The sequence below is a fragment of the Muntiacus reevesi genome, chromosome 9 (genome assembly GCF_963930625.1).
Source record: "Muntiacus reevesi chromosome 9, mMunRee1.1, whole genome shotgun sequence".
In the NCBI taxonomy this organism is placed as follows: Eukaryota; Metazoa; Chordata; class Mammalia; order Artiodactyla; family Cervidae; genus Muntiacus; species Muntiacus reevesi.
Window position 1 is genome coordinate 37,250,580 of NC_089257.1, and position 25,379 is coordinate 37,275,958.

Genomic DNA, 25,379 nt, shown 5'->3' on the forward strand with positions numbered 1-25,379 from the left:
CATATAAACTGCCAAAATGTTTCCCACGGAGATTATACCATTTTATACAATCAGTCCTCCATATCCGTGGGTTCCACATCAGTAGATTTAACCAATCGCAGATCAAAAATCAAATATCACTCTGCTAGAATTCCCTGGTGGTGCAGTGGATAAGAATCCCCCTGCCAGTGCAGGGGACATGGGTTCCATCCCCGGTCCAGGAAGATTCCCTGTGCTGCAGAGCAACTAAGTCCGTGCACCACAACTTCTGAGCTCGCACTCTAGAGCCTGTGAGCCTCAATTAATGAGGGCCTGTGCCACAACTACTGAGCCCATGTGCTGCAACTACTGAAGCCTGTGCATCTAGAGCCTGTGCTCCGCAACAAGAGAAGGCACTGCAGTGAGGAGCCCACACACTGCAATGAAGAGCAGCCCCAGCTCTCTGCAACTAGAGAAAGCCTGCATGCAGCAATGAAAATCTAGTGCAACCAAAAATAAAATAAATGTTTTAAAAATATCAATCTGCCTTTGGTGGAACCTGTGTACACTGAACCTGCAGATGCCAAAGGCCGACTGTACTCTGTTTTTCATAAGGGACTTGGTATCCATGTGGTTTCTGGAACCATTACCCTGCAGATATGGAGGGAGGATTATACTCCCACTAATAATTCATGAGAAATCCAGTTTATTTTCATTCTCACACTCATTTGGAGACATGGAATTCTCAGCCTTTTAATTTTAGCTATTCCAGAGAAAGTAGGGGATATCCTACATGGGATGTTCGTGAGTATCTCCCTGCTGGTTAACTATGTTGAGCATCTTTTCATATTTTCGGTAGCATGTCTTCTTTTGTGAAGTGTCTGTTTCCAAGCAAGTTTCTTTTTTAAAAAATTCTAAATAAAAGTATGCTGTTAGATATTTTGAGAATATCTTCTCCCAGTATTTGCTTTGTTTATTTTCTAAATGCATAGAAGATTATATATATATAAAAAACTTTAATACAATTCAATATATCATTTTTTTCTTCTGTGATTAGGATTTTTGGGGTTCTTGTCTAGTAAATCTTTGCCTACCCTAAGGTCAATATTTTTTTCTTCTAGGTCTTCTTCAACATAATTTTAGCTTTTATGTTTAGTCTATGATCCATACAGATCAAGACTGATTTATTCACAAGATAAGTCTGTTCCAACATTACTGTTGAAAAGACTGTTCTTTTGCCACTGAATTATTTCTATGCCCTTAGGAATATCAATTGACTATTTATGAGGGGGTCTATTCAGGTCTATATTCTATTCCATTGATCTATGTCTTTTCCTTATGAAAACACTATACTCTCTTGATGACTATCATTTTAAAATCAGGTAGTAAAAGTCCTCCATTAAAAATAGTCATTATTGACAGACATGATCCTCCATGTAGGAAATCCACTAGAATCTACAAAAAAAGCTACTGAAACTACTAAATGAGTCTAGCACAGGGATAAAGTATCAAAAAGTATCCTACTTTGTAGGATAAAGTATCAAAATGTAAAAACCAATAGTATTTTTACATACTTGCAAGAATTGTAATACCACTTACAGTAATATCCAAAAATGTGAAATATTTAAGATAAATCTGATATAAGATCTGGAAAGTGAAAACCACAAACCACTGCTGAGAGAAACTAACGAAGAACTAAATAAATAGAAGGATATCATGTTGATGGGTCTGAAGACTCAATTACTGAGATATCAATTCTCCCCAAACTGATCTATAGACTCTGGGCAATCCCAATCAGAATGCCAGCAAGTGTTTTTGTAGAAACTGGCAAGCCAATACTAAAATTCAGATGGATATACAGTGAACCAAGAAGCCAAAAAAACTTTGAAAAAGTCAAAATAACTTCTTACTATAAAGCTACAATAATCAAAACAGCATGGTACTGGTGTAATAATAAATAAATAGATCAATGATACAGATACAATATAGAGTTTGGAAGCAAACCCACAATATGAAGGTAACTAATATTTGACAAAGGTGCAAAAAGCAATCCAATGGAGAAAGGACAGTCTTTTCAGCAAATGTGCCAGAATAACTGGGACATCCATATGCACAACATATAAAAAATTAACTCAAAATGGATCACAGACCTAAACGTAAAGCCTAAAACTATAAAACTTCCAGAAGAAAACACAGGAGAACATCTTTGTTGACTTTGGAAAAAGAATTCTTAGATATAACACTAAAAGCAAAATCTACAAAGGGAAAAAAAAATGTACAAAGTGTGTTTTTTCAAAGTTAAAAACTTCTACCATTCAAAGGGCTCTAAGAAAATGAAAAGACTGATACAGGGAGAAAAATATTTACAAAGCATACACCTGGTAAGACTTGTATTCAAAAATCTTTCAAACTTCAACTGTAAGAAAATACAAATAAACACATGAAAAGATGCTCAACATTATTAGTCATTAGGGAAATACAAATTAAAACCACAATGAGATACCACTACATAACAACTAGAATTGTTAAAATTAAAAAGACTAACCCTACAAAATGTTGGCAAAGACTGCGAACAACCAGAACATTCATATACTACTGGTAAGAATTAAAATGAGAAAATCACTTTTGAACAGTTTGGCAGTTTCTTAAAAAAGGAATCACACCTCCCATATGATCTAGCCATCTCAAGCTTAAGTATTTACTTAAGAGAAAAAAAAATTATTTTGTACAAAGATTTGCAAGTGAATGGTCACAGTAGCTTTATTTGTAATAGCTAAGAACTGGAAACAACCCAAATGTCTATTAAGAGGCAAACAGATAAACAAACTGTGACATGTACAATGAAATATTACTCTGCAGTAACAAAGAATAAATTATTGATACATGTAACTAGCTGAATGAATCTCAGAATTACTGGGCTGAGTGAAAAAGTGAAACAGAAAAGCATTAAGCAATTCAGACCAAAAAGAAAAAAACATTCACTGGACTTCATCATAACTAAAAACTTTTGTGCAAAGGATACTAACAAAAAAGTGAAAAGACAGCCTACATAGTGGGAGAAAATATTTACAAATCATGTATCTGATAAAGAGTTACTATTCAGAATACACTAAAAAAACCTTACAACTCAATAGCAAAAACCCAACTGGAAATTGAGCAGAAAGACCTGAAAAGACATTTCTCCAAAGAAGAAATACAAAGTTATCAATAAGGACATGAAAAAAGGCTCAACATCATTATTCATTATGGAAATGCAAATCAAAACCTAATGAGAAAAAAAAAAAACAAAAAAACCTAATGAATGAGATACCCACTAGGATGGTTATTTTTTTAAAAAATCAAAAAATAACAAGTGCTAACAACAACATGGAGTAATTGGGGCCCTCACACAGGGCCAGGGAATATTTGGTAGGACTGTAAAATTGTAAGGCTGTTGTAGAAAACAGTTTAATGATTCCCTTGACCTGGCACTTCCACTCCTAATGACATACCCAAAATAAGAGAGGGGGAGTCAAACGGACACTTGTATTCCAATGTTTATGCAGCATTATTCACAACAGCCAAAAAGCGAGAACAACTCAAGAGTCCATCAGGAAATGAAAGGATTAACAAAATGAAATGTTGTTGTTCAGTTGCCCAGTTGTGTCCGACTCTTTGGAACCCCATGGACTGCAGCATGCCAGGCCTTCCTGTCCCTCACCATCTCCCAAAGTTTGCCCCAGTTCATGTCCATTGCATTGGTGATACCATCCAGCCATCTCATCCTCTGACGCCCTCTTCTCCTTCTGCCCTCAATCTTTCCCAGCATCAGGGACTTTTCCAATGAGTCATCTGTCCACATCAGATGAACAAAACACTGGAGCTTCAGCTTCAATATCAGTCCTTACAATGAGTATTCAGGGCTGATTTCCCTTAAGATTGACTGGTTTGATCACCATGCTGTCAAAGAGAGTTTCACAAGTCTTCTCCAGTACCACAGTTCGAAGGTACCAATTCTTTGGTTCTCTACCTTCTTTACAGTCCAGCTCTCAGAACCACACGTGACCACTGGGAAGACCATAGCTTTGACAAAATGGAATATCCAGCCATAAAAAGGAACAAACTACTAAAACATGCTACAATGTGAATGAACCTTGAAAACATGCTGAAATAGGTCAGGTCATAAAAGGACAAATATGATATGATTCCATTTACATATCTAGAATAGGCAAATCTGTAGAAAGAGAAAGTAGGTTAGAGGTTACTGGGGGTTGGGGGGTAAGATGGAATGGGTAGTTATGGATTAATGGGTACAGAGTTTCTGTTTGAAGTAAAAAATATTTTGGAGAAAGAACAGTGATGATTACACAACACTATGAATGTACTTAAGGCCACTGAATTGTATCCTTAAAGTGGTTAAAATGACAGATTTTATGTCATATATATCTCACAGCACTTAAAAGTTTTTCTGTGTTATGTAACTTACTACCTTAAGTATCATGAAGTTTCAGCTAGCATTCTATCCTTTTAGATACTAAATAAATAACCTGTATGACAGGTTCACTCAAGGCAATCATCTAGCAGGAGGCTTCAACTAATCTGGTTAGAATCAAACAGCTGAATTGTCTGACAGTTAAACACAAAAGCAAATGGAATTCCTAGCCACAGGGCAAGACTCCACTGAAGAAACAGGCTGTGGAGCTCACTAGATTCTTCAATCCTGTTCTTTCAAGGGAGGAGATACCTTCAGAGTATTTGTAGCTAATCATGTCGTGAATAATACCCACTTTACCATGAAAAATTATTTATCTTCATAATTGCAAAAGCTGAGTGATGTGTATACAGGTGTTCATTTTATTATTTAAACATTACAAAAATTAAAAATTTAGAAAACATTTATAATATTCGTTATGCTAGTCAACAAACCTCAGGCACTGGATGACTCCAGAAATAACTGAAGGGCTTATAGGAGCCTCTGCAGAGAAAGTTCTGATTACTGTCTTTCAAATGCTAAGTAACTACCCCCAGAGTATGTATTCCCTATTATTAATAGTACTTCAAATGTTAACTAGCCATATTTAAGAGTTTAGAATAAAACACATATGAACTACTTTCAATTTGGAACCATGTCCCATTCATCCTTGATGTCTTCTCTCCCACTTTAGCACTATACATAGAGCCTGTGCAGTAAGTTTAATTCCACAAACACTTACAGCACAGGAGAATCTGTGTTAGGCACTGCTTTTAGAGCTAAGGATATAGCCCTGACCAAAAATGACAAAGTTTTTTTGTATGAGGCTTATATTCTGTAAGAATGTGATTGAAATGAAAGATGTGATTAGACTAATCAATTTTTAAGAGGTCTTTCAACAAATATTCCCTGCAATACAAACTATATCTATTTTGGTGACTGCAGCAGTCCCCACATTTTGGAAGAGCTTCTCTCAATTTCACAGTAAAAGATAACCAATGCAATGGTGTCATGAACACAGGCCTTGTGGGAAGAGTGCTGTTCAATGGCACTTTAAAAAAAATCTGGATATAACTGTTTTCATTAAAGTTACATGCTTATCAAAATTCCCTCCACCCCCAACCAAAGGTAATGTTCCATACAGCTGTCTCAGTCTAGAGAAGAATTGATTACTAATGTAATACAGTCACACATAGAGTGTGTCCTTCCAGTGATGGCAAGGGATGACAGTGACAGTTCTCCTCTTAATGGACTAATAATAATGGGATTTTTCTAAAATATATCAGACCTGTCAAAGATTAAAATACACAGATCTTTACCACCCCAGCCTCTCTAGCTGTGCAGAAAACAACCAAGTTATGAGAGCATTTATCACATAATGCATTAGGCCTCACAAGTGTTGAAACAGGAAATACTAATGCTTGTTATGCATGATGTCTTCAGTTAACCTGAAGCCTTGTTTTATTTTGTGAAGCAAACTATTCCTCACTTTCATCTTCTGCCATTGCATCAGCCAATAATCTGCTTCTCTCTGGATCCATCTTTCAGAGTTTTCAAAATGCTTCATCTCCCACAAAGCAAACTTCATGTCCATCAGGGTCAGGCAGAATGATCACTTGCACCGTTGCTTTCCCTAGAGTGTCCGGACTCACAAGGAGAGTCAGAATTCCCCAGGTCTCCCACTTTATCAAGTCACCTGACAACTCTTTCTAGGGGCAAGAAAAGGCAATGTGTCCAAAAGCTGCTGCAAGATCACTGCCTCCTGGATGTCCTGTAGCTCCAGCTTATACTGGTTATCAGCCTAGACCAGCAAAGTCCTCTGCTTCTTTTCATCTTTTTCATAAACTTTCATTCCTAGTAAATTATACCAGTAGCTAAAGGACTTCTCAAGATCAGACTCTGGTAGAGTTACTTTTAATATAGAATCTGTCTGCGGTGGACTACAGTTCTGCAAACAGAATTTATATCCTCCAGGGGCTTTGTTTCAAAAACACCTCCTGCAACCTCACTGAGTGGCCACTCCAGCTTCCTGGCATTGTTGATGGCCTGGCAAGAAGAGTGAAAAAGTTGGCTTAAAACTCAACATTCAGAAAACTAAGATCATGGCATCCGGTTCCATCATTTCATGGCAAATAGATGGGGAAACAATAGAAACAGTGACAGACTATTTTCTTAGGCTCCAAAATCACAGCAGATGGTGACTGCAGCCATGAAATTAAAAGACGCTTGCTCCTTGGAAGGAAAGTTATAACCAATCTAGATAGCAAATTAAAAAGTAGAGATATTACTTTGCCAACAAAGGTCCATATAGTCAGAGCTATGGTTTTTCCAGTAGTCATGTACGGATGTGAGAGTTGGACCATAAAGAAAACTGAATGCCGAAGAATTGATGCTTTTGAAATGTGGTGTTGGAGAAGACTCCTGAGAGTCCCTTGGACTGCAAGGAGATCCAACCAGTCCATCGTAAAGGAAATCAGTCCTGAATATTCATTGGAAGAACTGATGCTGAAGCTGAAACTCCAATACTTTGGCCATGTGATGCAAAGAAATGACTCATCAGAAAAGACCCTGACGGTGGGAAAGATTGAAGGCGGGAGGAGAAGAGGACAACAGAGAATGAGATGGTTGGATGGCGTCACTGACTCAATGGATATGAGTTTGAGTAAACTCCAGGAGTTGATGATGGACAGGGAGGCCTGGGATGCTGCAGTGAATGGGATCGCAAAGAGTCGGACACGACTGAGCGACTGAACTGAACCGGTTAGAAGCGAGTGTGATAATCATGAAGTCATTGCCAAGTTTGTAGTCTCCGATGCCCTAATTGTAAGTCAGTTCTGCAACAAAATGATCATCCTCAGGTTCAAATCCATTCATTGTTTTACTTCATTTCCCATCATTAAGGCCTTCATTCCCAGGACATCACGATAGAAACGCCATTAGGAAATGGTTTTCCACTTTGAACATGAAGTGCAGAACCCTGCAAGTCACCATGACCTCCTACAGTACCCACCCCTCACACATACAGTGCCACATCACCCACAGATGACGCCAGTACAGTAGTCCCAGTGGCACTTTAAAAATTAGAGGCTTGTGCATCCCTAATTGTCTCATTTTCTTATCTAAATTGGTAAAATGGTCTACCCAATGATAGTAGACTACAGAAATAATTTGTGAGAGCTGTAGGACCTTCTGGTCTCTTGGTGCTTCCTTAATCTTTTCCCTGTGCTCAGTCATTTCAATAGGATCACACTCTTTGCAATCGAATAGACTGTAGCCTGCCAGGCTCCTCTGTCCATGGGATTCTCCATGCAAGAATACTGGAGTGGGTTGCCATGCCCTCCTCCAGGGGAACCTCCCAAAACAGGGATCAAAGAAGGAACATAACAAAATTCTTTCCCCAATCACTGCAACAACATGGAGGGCTGAGCACATTCTAATATTCTCCTTCTGCTTAAAACAACATGAAAAGTCGGGAAACTTCTCTTTAATGGAACATGTGTATAAAAGCACAGAAAAAAATAGCATGCCACTAGCAAACAAGATCACAAATATGCAGAAGATGGAACTAGTTTTCACACTTAAAGGTGTGAAATTGCTAAATAAGCAATTCACAAAAAAACCCAGAAATAGTCAGTAAGCATAAGATGCTCCTCCTCTCTAGTAATCCAGGAAATGTAAATGAAAACAATGAGATATTTTATTCAGGAGATAGCAAAATATTAAAAAATAATGAAAAGGGACTCTTTTACTGTTGATAAGAAAGTTAGGTTGAAAAAGTCTTTTTAATATCCACCAAAATGGTATATACAAAGTGTATATACCACTTGACCCGCATTTTCACTTCTAGGAATCTAACTTAATATTTGCTCAGATATATTCATACATGTTTAATGCAACATCTCTTCAAAATTGGAGGAAATGGGAAACCATTTAAATGACCAGTGGTTAAATGTATTATGTACACCTCATCCACACCATGAAATATCATTCGGTATGAAAAAAGTACCTACATGAAAACACTTGCTTCCCATCCACACATACAAAAAAAAATACTGTCAGAAAAAAAACCACTCCTAGGTTCTTTGAAGTCTTTACCATGAGACCATAACACTCACAACCCTTCTCTGTGGAGTCACCTACTTGGCCTGTCAACTCCCCTTATTCACAGAAAACCTCAGCACAAAAGTTTCTGCCTAACTACTCCAGTGATCATTCCTAAAGATTTCAATAGCAATATATTCTCTCAGGTTCTTCACTTCCTTCTAGATAAATCTTTTCTTCCATCCTATTTCAGTTACCTCCTCCCATAATCATACCCCAAACTGTCATGTTCAGTAACTAAAACTACCTCTCAGCATCACATTTAAGCCTTTCACATTTAGGCCACCACTTCTAGGTTTCCAACTTTACTAACATGCTAGTCACCCTACTTTCATAATTCTTTATCACCATCAAAACTTCCAGTCCACTGACTCTACCACTCTCACTGTCCACCATGTCCCTCATGTTCTCTATTCCTTCCTCAAACAACATCCTTAAAGTAACCACAGTCCAAAATTACAACTTCCTTGTATACACCTTCAGGTCCACTGCATCATTCCCTCTGTCATACTTCTTAGCATACTTTCTAATCCTGGTTAAACCCAACCCATTGCTTAGTCCAAGTTCTAATTGGTCTTATTTCCATTTTTGTCCCATGAGGCAGAGATAGCTAGCTGCCTACCCAGTATTCATTTTTTCATTTCTTACTAAAGGAATCCTAATTTTACCGAGGAAGCTAATGTACCCAGGTAAAACACTGTTACCCAGCTTTCCTGACAGCCACAGGGAGTCTGTGACACTACACTACAAAATATAGGCGAAGTCACTGGGTGGGGCTTTGGAGAAAGCTCTTTAAAAGACCAAATTCAGCTGACATATGCCCTTCTGCCTTACCTTCTGTCTAGATGAAATTATAGAGAAGGATCAACCATCTCACACCACAAGGAGACAGGTACACTAGATGATGTCTAAACAGAAAAACAAAAGGACCCTGAACCTCTGATGTCCTAGAGCTGTCATATTAGTCCTGGACAGTTTACCTCCAGCTTTTTTGTTACTTAAAAAAATAAAACTCCTAATTTATTTGAGTCATTATGTTGGGGTCTCTGCTGCTCTGCTTAGTTGCTCAGTCATGTCTTACTCTTTGTGACCCCATGGACTGCAGCCTGACAGGCTTCTCTGTCCATGGGATTCTCCAGGCAAGAATACTGAAGAGGGTTGCCATTTCCTCCTCCAGGGAATCTTCCCAACCCAGGGATTGAACCCGGGTCTCCTTGCACTGCAGGTGAATTCTTTACCATCTGAGCCACCAGGGAAGCCCAAGAATACTGGAGTCTCTACTATTGATAGTAAATACAATTCTTAATTCCTAAGCCCATTACAGTTTATTCCCCACAAGGCAACTAGAGACCTCTTAAAAATATGAGAGTGAAAGTCACTCAGTCATGTCCGACTCTTTATGACCCCATGGACTGGTCCACGGGATTCTCCAGGTCAGAATACTGGAATGGGTAGCCTTTCCCTTCTCCAGGGGATCTTCCCAACCGAGGGATCGAACCCGGGTCTCCACCAGGTGGCTTCTTTACCAGCTAAGCCACAAGGGAAGCCCAAGAATATAGGATTGGGTATTCTCCAGTGGATCTTTCTGACCCAGGAATCAAACTGGGGTCTCCTGCATTGCAGGTGGATATGTCAGATATTACTGGCTTCCCCTCACACTTAAAATAAACTTAGGGTCCTTACTAGGCAACTAGGCCCTCTCTGATATGTCCCTCCTCTCTCTCGCAACTCACATCATACCAAATCCCCATACCACACTTCCATCTACAACTTGTACACTCAGTTCCATCCAAGGTGTTCCTTTAGCAAGGAAAACCTGTTTCCATCTCAGGGCCTGTGTGTTTGCTGTCCCCTTTACTGGGAATGCTCTCTCCTCACAACTTTACTTGGCTTGCTCCCTCACCCCTTCCAGGTAGCAACTCAAATGTTGCCTTCTCTGACATTTGCCCTGATCCCTGTATTAAAAACAGTCGTTTTGTGTCTCAAGTTTCCCTTCCACTCCCCTGTAACTCTTCCTACCTTGCTTTATTAATATATATTAAATACTTTTTTGCTTATTTACTGTTCTTCTTCCCCACTAGAATGGAATCTCCCTAACAGCAAGAACCCTGGGTATCTTTTTCAGCATCATATCCCTAGCACCTGGCACACAGTAAGGACATAATAAATATTTGCTGAATAAATGAATATACATCATGATCTCATTTATATTGAAAAAGACTGAAGCATATGTGAGTGTGTGTGTAAGTACATAAAAAATCTAGGATATACACTAAACTGTTGATGCTAGTTATCTCTGGGGAAGAGAGTGGAAAATAAAAAAAAGAACTTTCACAGCTTGTTCTGCATATTTTTGCATAAAAAAGACAAAATTAGCTATAACACATGGCAGGAAGAAAATTTTAAACATATTTAGAAATATAAATCTATTTATAGAATCATAAAATTTAGACACTCATAGTAACCTCAGTAAGCATAACACTACACCATGGGTAGAAGGATCTATGATTAGCAAGCAAACATCTTTTAAAAGACCTAGAATCAGGGGAATAAAACTTCCTGATAACTTTTTTATAGCCTTTATAAAGGTTTTTATTGTCATTTAAACAAAATAATAAAGTATACTAAGCAAAGTGTATTGTACATCAAATTAGTAATGAATTGTGTAGAATTAATTTCCATCACTTGCTCAGTAAAAACTTTTAAATATCTCCCTTCCCTAGGGATTCATCTAGATAATTATATATTTGCTTTGTTTCAGAAAATATGCATTCTAAGACACATCTTTTTTATCAAGTTCTCCATCCAAATGTCTAGTATATTAATTTTTTTACTTTATGGAGGCATATTTTTACATGTTATATAATTCATCCATTTCAAATATATAATTCAATGGTTTTTAGTAAATTTACCAAGTTGTGGAACATACCATAATTCAGTTTTAGAAACCTTTATCACTGCAATAAAATCATTCATGTCCATTTACTGTTAACCCCCATTCCCACCTCTACTCAATCAACCATTAATCTACTGTCTCTATACTTTTGTCTATTGTAGACATTTTCTATAAATAGAAACATACAATATGTGGTTTCTTTCATGATTTCTTTCACATAGCATCTTTTCGAGGTTCATCTATCTGGCAGCACGTGTCAGTGTTCCATTCCTTTTTGTTGCTGAATAGTATTCCACTGTATGGATATGCCACAATAGTGGCACAATAGTGGCATATTCACTATAATTTGGTTCTATGACTTGGATTTCCATTCTCCAGATAATACAATGGATTAAGGATAACTTAGGTACTTGGGGAAGGGGGGCAGGGAGTAGCTATGGTTAAATTTATTCAACACAATGACATAGGTGAGTGTTTTTCAAATCCAATCCAGTTTATACAGAATGAGATTGTCCTGGCTTCACTCAACAACATTATGCTATCAGTCACTTTTAAAACTATTTTTTCTGTCCCTCCCTCCTAACAGGAACAAAAGGATAGTTCCCCAAGGTTTCTTTCTCTCTACTAAGCTTTATAAAAAATCTCTACACTTACTATGCCTTCTGCTTTACTTCTTTTTTCTACTTCCAAGTCCTTATTTTCTCATTATCTTCAAGCTTCAAGCTTTAAAGCTTCAAGCTTTAAAATTTCCATATTCTCCTAATTTCTAAAAAGTTACATTAAAACTAAATATCTGCATATTCTGGAATTTTATTTAAGAGAAATCTGTGGTTCTCTTCATGTAGCCCCTGAGAACAATTTCTTTCTATGTATAAAAAAGCTCTGTAACTGATTTAAAATGAAAAACAAAAAACTCACAACTCTAATATAAAAGGAGCAAGAGGACCCATGTCAACATTTGACACTCTCATTTAAAAGAAAAGATCAAATATACAGTAATTAAGCACAGTCTTTTTTCTCTTTAACATGACCTTTCATTCAGTCTAAAATGCCACAATAATGTTATTGTTTTGCCTCTGCTTTATGATGATGTCCAATTCAGATTAAGTGGATTATTTGTCTTTATAAAATATTAAACATCTACATGTAGAATAATTATCTAATCATTATGATCTTATGTAAGGGATGGTGGTTCAGGGAGAGGGCTGGGGAAGGATAATACAAATTTTATACTTCTTATAACCAGACTTTTTGAAGTCTTAATTTTCCAAATGATTCCCAGACTATTAGCTTGAACACATCAAAAATAAGATGATGGGGACACAGCTAAAAGCTTTCCCAATGGTAAATGTTCTCTAACTAGAAAATTATTCCACTGCCCCTTTATCAGTCTAAGTTACAGTTCTTACTGAACACCACATGTAATTATAGTAATCTTATAAGATAATGAAAAATAATACAAGCTATTATTAAAGGTTAAATGTTAGCTTTTAACTAACATTTAAATGCTAAGAACACCTCTCCTGGTGGCCAGTTATTGTGGCAGGTGTATGATAGGCTCTGTGAGCTACATTTTCATCTGTTTGCTATAATGCAGACAGGTTCTACGTTATCAATTTTAAAATTCCCTATTAAATCTAAACTTCCACTAAGTACTCTTTAATGTCATTATTCCAATTTACTTTAAGAAAATGAATGGCATAATAATATGCATACTATACCTTTTTCAGGCTTTCATATTCCTCACGAAATTCCCCAGGCTTGCTTAATTTGATTGGTGCTCTGAATATAAACTCTGGAGAAATGAGAAAAGAAAACACTTTTTAACAGAACTTTCTAGGAAGGAACCAAGATCTTGTCCTACATCATAAACCATGTAAAAATTGTGGTCATCTTCCCACAATTTGAATATTCATTCATTAATTTAACCAATACTTATTAAAGGATATAAACCAGGCACAGTCCTAAGCACTGGGGAGAAGCACTGAACAAATAAAGTCCTTGCTATCATGGAACTTACAAAATTGTGGAGGGAAACAGATAATAAACACACAAGTGTGTGTGTATAATACCTCTGATGGTACTAAGGGCTATGAAGGAAAATAAACATAAGGGAGAAGGAAAAAACAGTACACAGAGTGGTCTGAAGGGTCTCACTGATAAAAGTAACATGGTAAAAGACCTCAAGGAAAACTATATTTAAAGCTCTTAGTTCGGGACTTCCCTGTCAGTCCAGTGAGTAAGACTCTGTGCTTCCACTGACGGAGGCGCAGGTTTGACTCCTGACCCAGAAACTAAGATCCCACATGCTGCGCCACTGGCACAGCCAAAAATTATTTACTTAATTTTTTTTAAAAAGCTCTCAGTTAAATATTACCAAGTAACATTTTAAATAAGCTAAAGTTTTACTCATACTACTGTTTCTTTCTACTTCTTTTCAACACTGCCAACAGATTACAACCTATAAATATTTTCAGCATATATCCTGATTTTTTCAGCGGTTTTGATCAGCCTATAAAATAAAGTCAAAACTCTTCAATGTCACTGAAGGTCTTCCAGAGACTGATCACAACTTCATCTTTCTAAAGCACTGTCTCTCTCAACTCTTGACTACCTAATTACAACATACATGCCACATATTTCTAAACCTTTTATGTTGCTTTCTCAGCTGAAATTCTGTGTTCTTCTCTTTTCTATATATAATTTTAAATCCAAGATTCTATGCCCACAAGAGGCACACAATACACATTGGTTATATAGAAAATAAAAATCCAACTTAGGAACAAATAAAAGATAAGTCCTAAATGCTATAAAAACGAAGGAGAAAACACACACTTCAGCCTTCTTAAATGTACATGACACTTCTATACACCCCCATATATATATTTAGTGACTTAAACACGGTATTTAAGACTTACTAATAACTCTACATCCATTCAGGTTGATAATATTTGTTGTAGAAAAGTGGGTTCCTCAAAAAGGTGACTTTCGTCCTTTTTCAGTTGTCTCAACTACTTTAGAAAGACTCATTTACACCAGAGAAATGTGGAAGATTCTTAGAAACACTGGACCTAATGCAGATGCAGAAAACAGGAACTTAAAGCTGTACCAAACAGGAAAGAATTATTAGACCCAGGGCTTGGGAGTAAAACATTCCATCACCTTCATCCACTTAAAAAATAAACTCCTGATGAATATTTTAATCGTATCTCTTAAGAACATTTCTAATTATAGGCAAATAGTATTTAAAAGCAGATGCCGTAAAAGAGCAGCGGAAGAGGGAGGAGAAAAGCAAAATCCTTAAGGCAAAAGAAGGAAAATACTTTTAATCCATTTATGAAGAACTTATTCCTGAACAATACTTCACATACATTTTCTCAGTGAATCTTCACAGAAACTTTGTAAAGCAGGTATTATAACCATTTTACAATAAGGAAAATGAGCGGTTAATGACTTCCCCAAGACCACAGAACTAGTACATGGCAAAATTAAGAGAAAAAGAATTAAGGTATAAAGACGGAAACTACATAATGATGAAAAAGTGAAGTCATCAAGAAGATATAATAATTATGAATTTGTATGAACCTACCACAGAACAAAACAATAAGACTATAAGAGAAACTAATAAATCCAAAATTATAGTAAAAAAAAAAAATTTAACATATCCCAATTAAAAACAGATCAGGCAGAGCAAAGGTAATAAAAATACAGAAAAATTGAACAATAAAATTAACAAACTTGATTATGTATTATGAATTCAATGAACAAAATATATATTCCTTAAAGCAACAAGGAACAATTAAAAACACACTAGGTCTCAAAGAAGTTATAAAAATTTTCAAAGAATTCACATTATATAGACTTTGTTCTTGGATTTTAACTGCCATTTTCCAAGCCAAGTTCTGTAGCTACCTGGCTGATAACTTTAGCTTACCCAATATTCTTTCTCAATAAATTCCTTTTTTGCCAGAGTAGATTTCTACTGATAACAACCACTGGCAGGGGAGTTTGGGGGAGAATGGATTCATGTATATTTATGGCTGAGTCCCCTTGCTGTCCACCTGAAATTACCACAACATTGTTAACTGGCTCCAGTATAAGTGATTTAGTCGCTAAGTCATGTCCAACTGTTACAACCCCATGAAATGTAGCCCACCAGGCTCCTCCATTCATGGGATTTTCCAGGCAAGAATGCTGGAGTGAGTTGCCATTTCCTTCTCCAGGGGATCTTCCCGACTCAGGAATCAAACTCTAGTCTCCTGCACTGCAGGCAGATTCTTTACCAGGGAAGCCAATATAAAATAAAAAGTTAAAAAAAACAAAACAAAACTAACAACTACTGGCTGATTCTATTTTTCACATGGTACTATGAGATGATTCAGAAGCAAAACTCAAAACTGGTTAAGGAAAAAAAAGAGAAGACAAATTACTCCTAAGAATAAAAATGAGGACCAAGTTAGAGGTATGAAGTGAGTTTAAATCTCCAGTAACTATTAAAACAATGTTACGATGAGTGATCTTGCATATGAATCATTTTGCATGTCTACAAGTATAGCCACAGATTAAGTTGCTGGAATCAGAACTGCTGGGCCAAAGAATATGTGCCTCTGTAATTCTGGCAGACAATACCAAATCCCCCTTCATAAAACCTGTACACACTTCAGAGTCCCACCAGTGATGCATGAGACTGCAATTTCCTCATACCTTTGCCAGCATGATGAGTGCTGAAATTGTTTAGCTTTCCCAATATAATTGGTGAAATTCTGCATCTTATGCGCTTAGTGAATGAAGCTGAGTACTTTCCATGTATCTGAGTAATTTACATTTCCTGTGATGTGAAAAGTACACACATTTCCCTTACTCCTGCTGGAGTTAACTTTTTCTTCCAGATCTCTCAAAGCTCCATGTAAGAAAAATTACCCTTGTGTCACATGAATAGCAATACTTTTCTTAGTTTATCATCTGTCTTGACTTTGCTTACAGTGGTGATTTTTGAGTAGTTATATTAATCAAACTTCTCCTTTATGACTTCTGCATTTTGCATATTTGGAAAGACCTTCCTCAGGCCAAAATACAGTAACAAATTCTACCACAGTTTCTTCTGGTACAAAGTGTAAGACTCTTCTCATATCTACTTTTAAAAATTCTAAATCTATTTATTTGGAAGCAACATAAGGAGCATAATCTTATTCAGGCTTTTAATAAGTCTACTATTCAACACAAGGGACCAAAAGTACTTTAGTGACAGACTAGTAAAAATGATTATAATTTTTACTTACTGTTAGAGAATTTGTTTTCTTTAAAATAATTCTTGATGGCATTTAGAAGAAAATGTCCAAAGAGTCTAACAGTTTTATTATATAGTGTAAATAGTACAAAATTAAAAGCCTGATTCCAAACTTAGAAGCTTCCAGAGTCTCAAATAAGTCAGTCTTAACTTCCTCTTCTAAAAATCAGAAAAATACCTACTATGACAGCAGAGTATGAGGATCAAATGAATATAATGAAAGTGAAAACACTTTGTAAACTATTTGCAGACAGTAGAGTGGCATGCAGTAGAATCTAATAACTATAAAACTGCCTCTGGTATTGACGAGATTAAGAAATGGTAGTTTGGTCTGGTTATTTGCAGGTTATAACTTAAGAGAAATGAAGATAATTACCCAACTGCTTGGATACATTTATTATATGAAAAGTTAAATTCACTTTGGGATACTTACTAAGAAATCTCAATGTTCATATATAAGGCCAAGTAAGAACTCGGCATACTGACTGAAATATTACTATACCTTGACTCATTTGAGGGGAAAAGGTAATGACAAGGGTAGGATTAATGTCTACTCACCAAGATTAGTACTGATATAGATTAGCTTACTGTTGGATTAAGATTAATGAATCTTGATGGTTTAAAAATAAAAAATGCTAAACAGTCACTTTTTGCAAATTCTCTCAACAGGACTGTGCTGCATTAACTGACATCATGCCCAAAAGTTCAAAAAATTACACAGTCAACAAAAACAAAGTAATTCTTGAATACAAAAACAGTTAAGAATAAAAGGTCATGAACTGGTCCAATCTGACATTAACTTAAATATTTAAGCCTTTTCCTATTTTAATAATGCCCTCTAGAAATGTCAACAAGGCAAAAATAATTTTTTTCTTCCCTATTGGCTTGCAAAAAGAACATATTAGGTTCTGACACCTGCTCTGTCAATTAAGTGAGAGTATCTAGATATATCAAAGATTCTCTTTGCCTTGGTCTCATCTATCAAGTGGAAATTAAAATACTGGCCAAATCTACTTCACAGGAATGCAGAAGATCACATTTAGTAGTGGCAGTAATCAATGAAGAATCCCTATAATAAAAACACAGCTAACATTTAATAAGAGCACACCACATGCTAAACGCTACACACATACACACACACACAATGCAGAAAAGACAACAGCAGGCCTAACTGCCTATCTTATTAAGGCTTGCGTAGAGGGTTAGCCTTTAACTGGTGGCTAGGAAGATTTGGGGAGAGTTCTCAGCCACCTTGATTAGGTACAAGCTCCCTGTTACCTAAACTGTCTTACTATGTAAACTGTATAAACTATGCAGTTATGCTGAATACCTTCTTTCCTGATGGGATTCTGGAATTCTGGAACGTGTTAGGCAGACAGTCCCTATATGATCAGCCCCTAATAAAAACTTTGGGCAATAAGCCTGTAAGAAGCTTCCCTGCTTCGCACCACTTAACACATGTAGTCACAACTTGTTGCTGGGGAAAATAAGCATGTCCTGTGAGACTCAACTGAGAGAGAACTCTAGAAGCTTATGCCTGGTTTCCCCTGGACTCTGTCCAATGTTCCTTTTCCCTTTGCTGATTTTAATCTGTATCCTTTCACTGCAATGAATCATAGCCACACTAGGACTATATGCTGAATCCTGGGGGCACTGCTAGTGAATCATCAAACCTGTGGGGGGTGGGAGGGTGGTGTCTTGGAGCCCTCCTGAGATACACATACACAGGCATGGACTAAAATCTCTTCAGATCTCAGTTTCTATTGGAGAAATGAGATTAACTTCTAGAGCAAATGATTCAGCACAGGCTTATCTAGCTTTATTGTGCTTCACTTTCTTACACTTGACAGGTATCGCGGTTTTTACAAATTGAAGGTTTATGACAACCTTGTTATTGTCAGATGATGATCAGTATTTTTAAATTAAGGTATGTACATTGTTTTTTAAACCATGATGCTACTGCCCACTTAACAGACTACAGGGTAGTATAAAATGAACTTTTATGTGCACTGGAAAATCAAAAACTTTGGTTTTATTGCTTTATTGCAGTATTCACTTTATTATGGTGGTCTAGAACCAAATTCTCAGTATCTCCAGGGTATGCCTGTAATAATATTCTTATTTCATTTTCATATACTACTCAATAGGTTTCTCTAAATTCTGAAACACTCTATTATATAATGGGTAAAAATGCTATTAGGATTTAAACTTACATAAGTGTAGCTATAATATCAAAATAATTTCTTAGAAGCCTTATGAAATATGGTTTCAATCCATATTGAAATGAGAAATGAAGCAGGAAAAAAGGTCAGAGAAATTAAAATCTCCCCTTTTAAATCAAAGTCATTTACAATGCCTCTTAAAGCTTACTGGAGAACATTTTAATTATACTAAGATATTTATCAATCATGATTAACCTTTCAGGTTCCCTGAATTTTAGCACAGAAAGAACATTAATTTAACAACAACAACAAAAAAAGTTGCTGTCTGCTGATGTGGGACTTGACTTTTCTTAATTTTCTCTTTACTTCCCTCTACCTTTCTAGAGTCATGTCAACTCCTTCCACTCCAAAAGCTGAAATTGTAGTTGAAACACCTGCAATACTATCAAAAAAGGAGAGCAACAGGAGAAAATCTACATGATTTGGTAAGGTGATGCTTTTTTAGATAAAATATCAAAGACATGACTCATAAAATAAGTAATTCATAAGATGGACTTCATTAAAATTAAAAATTTCTGCTCTGCAAAAGACAATGTCAAGAGAGTGAGAAGAAAAGCCACAGACTTGAAGAAAACATTTGCAACAGATATATTTGATATAAGATTGTTTTCCAAAATAAACAAAGAACATCAAACTTAATCAGAAAACACAAGATTTTTTTTAATGGGCAAAACCTTAACAGACACCTCATCAAAGAAGATTTAATATAAAGACGATGTAGCAAACAAGCAAATGAAAAAAAAAAAAACCGCCCAACATCATATGTCATTAGGGAATGACAAATTAAAACAAGATGCTGCTACACAATGCTATGGCTCAGCAGGGAAAGAATCCGCCTGCAATGCAGGAGACACAGGAGATGCAGGTTCAGTCCCTGGGTCAGGACAATTCCCTGGGTCAGGAAGATCTCCTGGAGGAGGGCATTGGCAACCCACTCCAGTATTCTTGCCTGCAGAATCCCATGGACTGAGGAGCTTGTCGGACACAGTCCAAAGGGTCACAAAGAGTCTAAGCATGCACACACACACTACATTTCTAATTAGAAGCGCTAAATTCCAAATCTCTGACAATACCAAATGTTGGTGAGGATGTGGAGCAACAGAATTCTCATTCATTGCTGGTAGGAATGCAAAATGATAGAGACACTTTGAAAGGCAATCTGCCAATTTCTTACAAAACTAAATATACTTTTACCGTGTGTGTGTGTAGGTCACTTCAGTGGTGTCCGACTCTTTGTGACCCTATGGACTTATAGCCCACCTGGCTCCTCCGCCCATGGAATTCTCCAAGCAAGAATACTGGGGTGGGTTGCAGTACAATCCAGCAATTGCACTCCTTGATATTTACCTAAATGAGTTAAAAACTTACATCCACACAAAAACCTGTAAATAAATGTTGATAGTACTTTTGGTCATAATTGCCAAACCTTGGAAGCAACCAAAATATCCTTCAGTAGGTAAATGGATAAATAAACTGAGGTACATACTGTGAAATTAGTAATAATCAAAGAAAACTCAGCTTTAGAGTAGGGACAGGCCTGCAGGGGGAGTGCTCATGCCCCTCTCTATCTGTCAATTATTCCAAATAGGAAGAGCTATACACCTGTCTACCTGTGACAGAAAGATGTTGCTTACTTTACTATCTAGCAAGAAGAAAACTTCTTTCCACCCAAAATCAACTGTACCAATCAGATATGCACCAGCTCAACCGATGAGAAGCCTCCATACTTTGTACTCCCAGCTTCCTCCATGGACTCTTTGGCTATTACAGCCTTTCCCAACATCCCTCTTTTCCCTGTAAAAGCAAATTCCCCTTCCTTGTTCTCTGGATTTGCCTCCAGTCTGCCACAGTTTGCATATCTTGAATGTCAATTTTTCTGGCTATTCCCAAATAAACTCACTTTTTCTGGTAATATAACTGTCTATTATATTTGAAAGCTGATAATCCAGACAATGGAATATTATTCAGTGCTTTAAAAAAAATGAACTTTAGACACTCATGAAAGAAATCAGAGATGACGCTAACAGATGGAAGGATATACCAGGTTCTTGAATTGGAAGAATCAATATTCTCAAAATGAATATACTACCCAAGGCAATTTACAGATTCAGTGTAATCCCTATCAAATTACCAATGGCATTTTTTCACAGAATTAGAACAAAAAATTCTAAAATTTATATGGAAACACAAAAGACTCCAAATAACCCAAGCAATCCTGAGAAATAAAAACGAGCTGGAGGAATTTGACTCCCTGGCCTCAGACTATACTACAAAGCTACAGTAATCAAAACGGTCTGGTACAGGTGCAAAAACAGAAATACAGATCAACAGAACAGGACAGGAAGCCCAGAAACAAACTCACACACCCAACTAACCTATGATAAAGAAGGTAAGACTATACAATGGAGAAAAGAGTCTCTTCAGTAAGTAGTACTGGGAAAACTGGAAAGTTATATGTAAAAAAAAAAAAAAAAAAAGAAATTAGAACACTAACTATGATCATATAAAAAATAAACTTGAAATGTACTAAAGACCTAAATAGAAGGCTGGACACTATAAAACTCTTAGAGGAAAATAAAAAACAGAATGGTCTTTGACATAAATCACAGCAATATCTTTTTTGATCCACTTCTTGAGTAAGTTAAACCAAGGAATTTGAGTGATTTATAAGGTGTAACTGTACGGCCATCCTTGGTAACAAAGCTACCATTCTGGTGAGTGATAGTGATAATGGGGGTGGCTGTGTATGTGTGGGGGCATGGATCATATGGGATATCTCTGTACATTCCTCTCACTTTTCTGTAAAACTAAAACTGCTCTAAGAAATATATTTGAGGGCAGGGGAAGCACAGCAACAAGATGTCAAAAGAACCAGAAAAGGCAACATCACCCTCCCTAATCCAGAGGAATTGGTCCCAAGGCCCACCAATCCCTCCCTGGGATTTTCCAAGTGTTTCAGTAGCACAGAAACAACCGTTCACCCTTCCTTCATCTCACAGAAAAGAAATACTAGAAACTATTTCAGGTGTCACTGAATGTTGAGTATCTAAGTATTTATAAATGAATCCAGTGGTGGAAATACTTTCTTAATGCCTGTCCTCTGACAATTACTGTTGACCCTGGAACAACATACACTTGAACTGCACAGGTCCACTTATACACAGGTTTTTTTGTTTTTTTTTTTTTCCAGTAAATACCTACTACAGAATCATATGATCTAAGGTTGAATCCAAGGTTAGCTGAAGCCACTTATCCATCATAAAGCTACATATAGATTTTCAACTGTGCAGGGGGGTCGGTGCCTCTAATCCTTGCATAGTTCAAGGGTCAACTGCAATTGCACCATGTATAAAAGGAAGATAAAAGGCTATAATAACCTAAGAATGACAAACACCCATGGTCAATGACCAAAGCTGAGTACTGCATTCAGTCTAATGTGAACTGTAGGAGCAGTTGTACTTCCTTGATGGTCCTTCCTGAAAAGGATCTTCTCTAGGGTGGTGTGACTGGTTATTAATAAATGCAAACAAACAAAACAAACTATAAGACTGGTATCTTGCTAATTGCAACAAACCCTCAGGAATAAAGTGTCATTGTCAAAGCATCCACACTCAATACAAAATCAGAAAAAGAACCTCCCTGAACTATACTCAGAAGACACTACCCCAATAACTCTGAAATCCAAAGATACCTATGCTTGAGTTTTTACCCCTGTGGGTTCAATTTCTTATCAGTGCAGCAGAATGAAAAAGAATAAAAAGAACTCTAGACTTAAGAGTCCCAAAATCTAGATCCTAATCTGGACACTCCCACTTACTAGTTATTTTATCCTTGGGCAAATAAAAAAATCTCTTTGCTAATTTCCATCTCTATCTCCACCACCAGCATCATTCTGATGACTGGCAGTAATGTAGTACTTTCATTATGCCAGGTCTATTTCTAAGCACTCTATGTATTTTTAACTCACCTAATCTTCATAATGACCCAATGGGGAGATGCTGTTATCCCCATTCTACAGATAAAGAAACTGAAGCACAGAGCATATAATTTGCCCAAAGCTTCACTGTTATAAGTGAAAGAGCTATGATTTAAATTTGGGCAATCTAGCTCCAGAATCAGTGCTTTTATCCATTATTCTTCATTACCTCTTTAAAATTTAAAAAAAAAAAAAAAAAACAGGAAAAAAAAATCTGAACAACCCTATATAACAACGGGCAAAAGGACATGTACAGGCAGTAGATATATTTTTTATAGAAAAAAATAAATTCAGATGACTTATATTAAAATATGTTCAATTTCATTCATCTTAAGATATTAAAAACTTTTAATTTTTACTTATTTATTTTATTATGCATTTTTGGCTGCACTGGGTCTTAGTTGCTGCATGTGGGGGCTACTCTCCAAGTGCTGCATGTGGACTTCTCACTGTGGTAGCTTCTCCTGTTGCAGAGCACTGGCTCTAAGGTACTCGAGCTTCAGCAGTTGCAGCCCACCAGCTCAGAAGTTGCAGCACATGGGCTCTAGAGCGTGTGGGCTTCAGTAGTTGCGGTGCATAGGTTTACCTGCCCCAGGGCATGTGGAATCTTCCTAGACCAGGAATCAAACCCAAGACCCCTGCGTTGGCAGTGGATTCTTAACCACTGGACCACCGGGGAAGTCCTATTAAAAATTTCTGAAACAAAATACTTTTATGTATTAGATTCACAAATATGAAAAAATTTGATAAAGACCAGAGTTAGCATGGGTATTCATTATCTTCATACATACATATGTACAAAGATGTAGAACAAGAATATTCACTGCAGATCAATCACAATACTGAAGAGTGGAGACAACCTAAATGTCCTTCAATTTTAGACTAATTGAATAAGTTATCAGTGACTAGCATACAATGGATCCTTTTTTATACTGTCTGTTTTTATTCCTGGTCTGGTTTCTTGCTTTACATGGTAATTTTTTTTTAGAATGGAATCTACTGTGCAATGAAAAACTATAAAGGCTGTGAATGATATTATACTCCTATAAAAGATTCACCATGTTCTGTGACTGGCAGTCAGACTCAAAGTAGATCAATTCACAATCCAAGCAGGACATGAGTTGATTCAACGTTGGCTGCAGGCTTTGTAAAGCTTGAAAGCATCTATCCTAGTCAGTAGCCCTCCCAGTCTAGGGTATTTACCAAGCCTGCCTTCCTTGGAGAGTCCTGAACTCTCTTTCCTCAACGATGAAGAAATGCTGAGACTGCTTTGCTTTTCATTAGCCTTCTGTGGAGCTTTTTAGCCTTTTACCCTGCACCAAGACTTTGCCTCAAGAGAAAAAAAGCAGGTGGAGAGGCTGTGGAGGTGGGTGGTTGTGGGGAGACGCACCCCCCTTCTCTCTGGGATCTTGGCCTCTCAAGTTCTGGTTGCCTTGGCAGCCCTGAACTATAATTTTTGTATCCCTAGGCCCATGAAGAAAGCTCTGCTGGATTTTTTGCTTCTTAATAGCAATACTCACCCTCTGCCAAGAATCCACAAAAGTCTGAAGCCCTGGCTGCCTTGGCAACTTACCAATGCCTTCATATAGATCTTTTTTTTTTTAAGTCAGGCTTTTCTAGTTATTCTCAGCAGGAGTTTTGGTCTGCGACAGTCTGCTCCATCATAGCCAGAAGCAAAATCTACATTCTTCATAAGCAATGGAGAAGACAAGGTTTTCATCATGAAACCACAAACCATTACTGAAGAGGGAATAAGCAATGAGGGAGAAGACAAAAGGAGAGAATATTCTTTGGAGAAAGTCAAGAAAGGAATCCAAAAAAGGTAGGAACACATGTGGCCAATTCCTAGGAAAACTTACAATCTTACACGGAAACAAAAAAATGTATGTGAGTGAAACTACTTCAAAATGTCCAAGAGTTATAAAACTAAACAGCTAAGAGCTGCATGAGGTAGAGGTGCACAGCAGCAAAAGAAGGCAATGCATCAAAATCCATCTTCTACAACAAAATCTATGTAAGGGCAGAGGTGCACAGGAAACAAGAGGCCATTATCCATATTAATCTCATGGTTATCTGCTTATACTACCCACCAAGCTTCTGAATTACCCTCAGTAAGGAGAAACTTAAATTAAGCATTCCATTTAGAAGTAGGAAGGTGGAAACAAGGGGAGTGAACTACAAACATGTTCTAAAACAAAACTAAAGCGCTTTCCATTTTATCTTTATTTTCAGTTTACCCCTTCTAACTCTCCAAGAGTGCATATGACAGTCAAGTGCCAACTGTCTTAAACTAATGCAACTGCTAATTTACCTACCTGCCCAAGACAGTAACAATTTACAGTAGGCAATATGAAGAGTGTTTACCTGGAAAGAAGAGGAAGTACACAGAGAAAGAATTAAAAGCTAATAAAATGTTCATGCCAGATTTTAAGCCTGCTTACCTAAGTACCATAATTAACACTACAGATCACTACTCTAGCAACTTAAAG

General features: G+C 36.9%; 1 protein-coding gene and 1 pseudogene across 1 annotated transcript in view; both read right to left on the reverse strand.

The window, feature by feature from the left end:
* Positions 1 to 25,379, reverse strand: part of RNF169 (ring finger protein 169) — an 82,831-nt gene that overhangs the window by 38,461 nt on the left and 18,991 nt on the right. The window contains exon 2 of the mRNA XM_065944235.1: positions 13,127 to 13,200. Within this exon, the coding sequence (XP_065800307.1) occupies positions 13,127 to 13,200 (74 nt within the window). The remainder of the gene's footprint in view (positions 1 to 13,126; positions 13,201 to 25,379) is intronic.
* LOC136174497 (glyoxalase domain-containing protein 4 pseudogene) lies at positions 5,848 to 7,375 on the reverse strand (annotated as a pseudogene).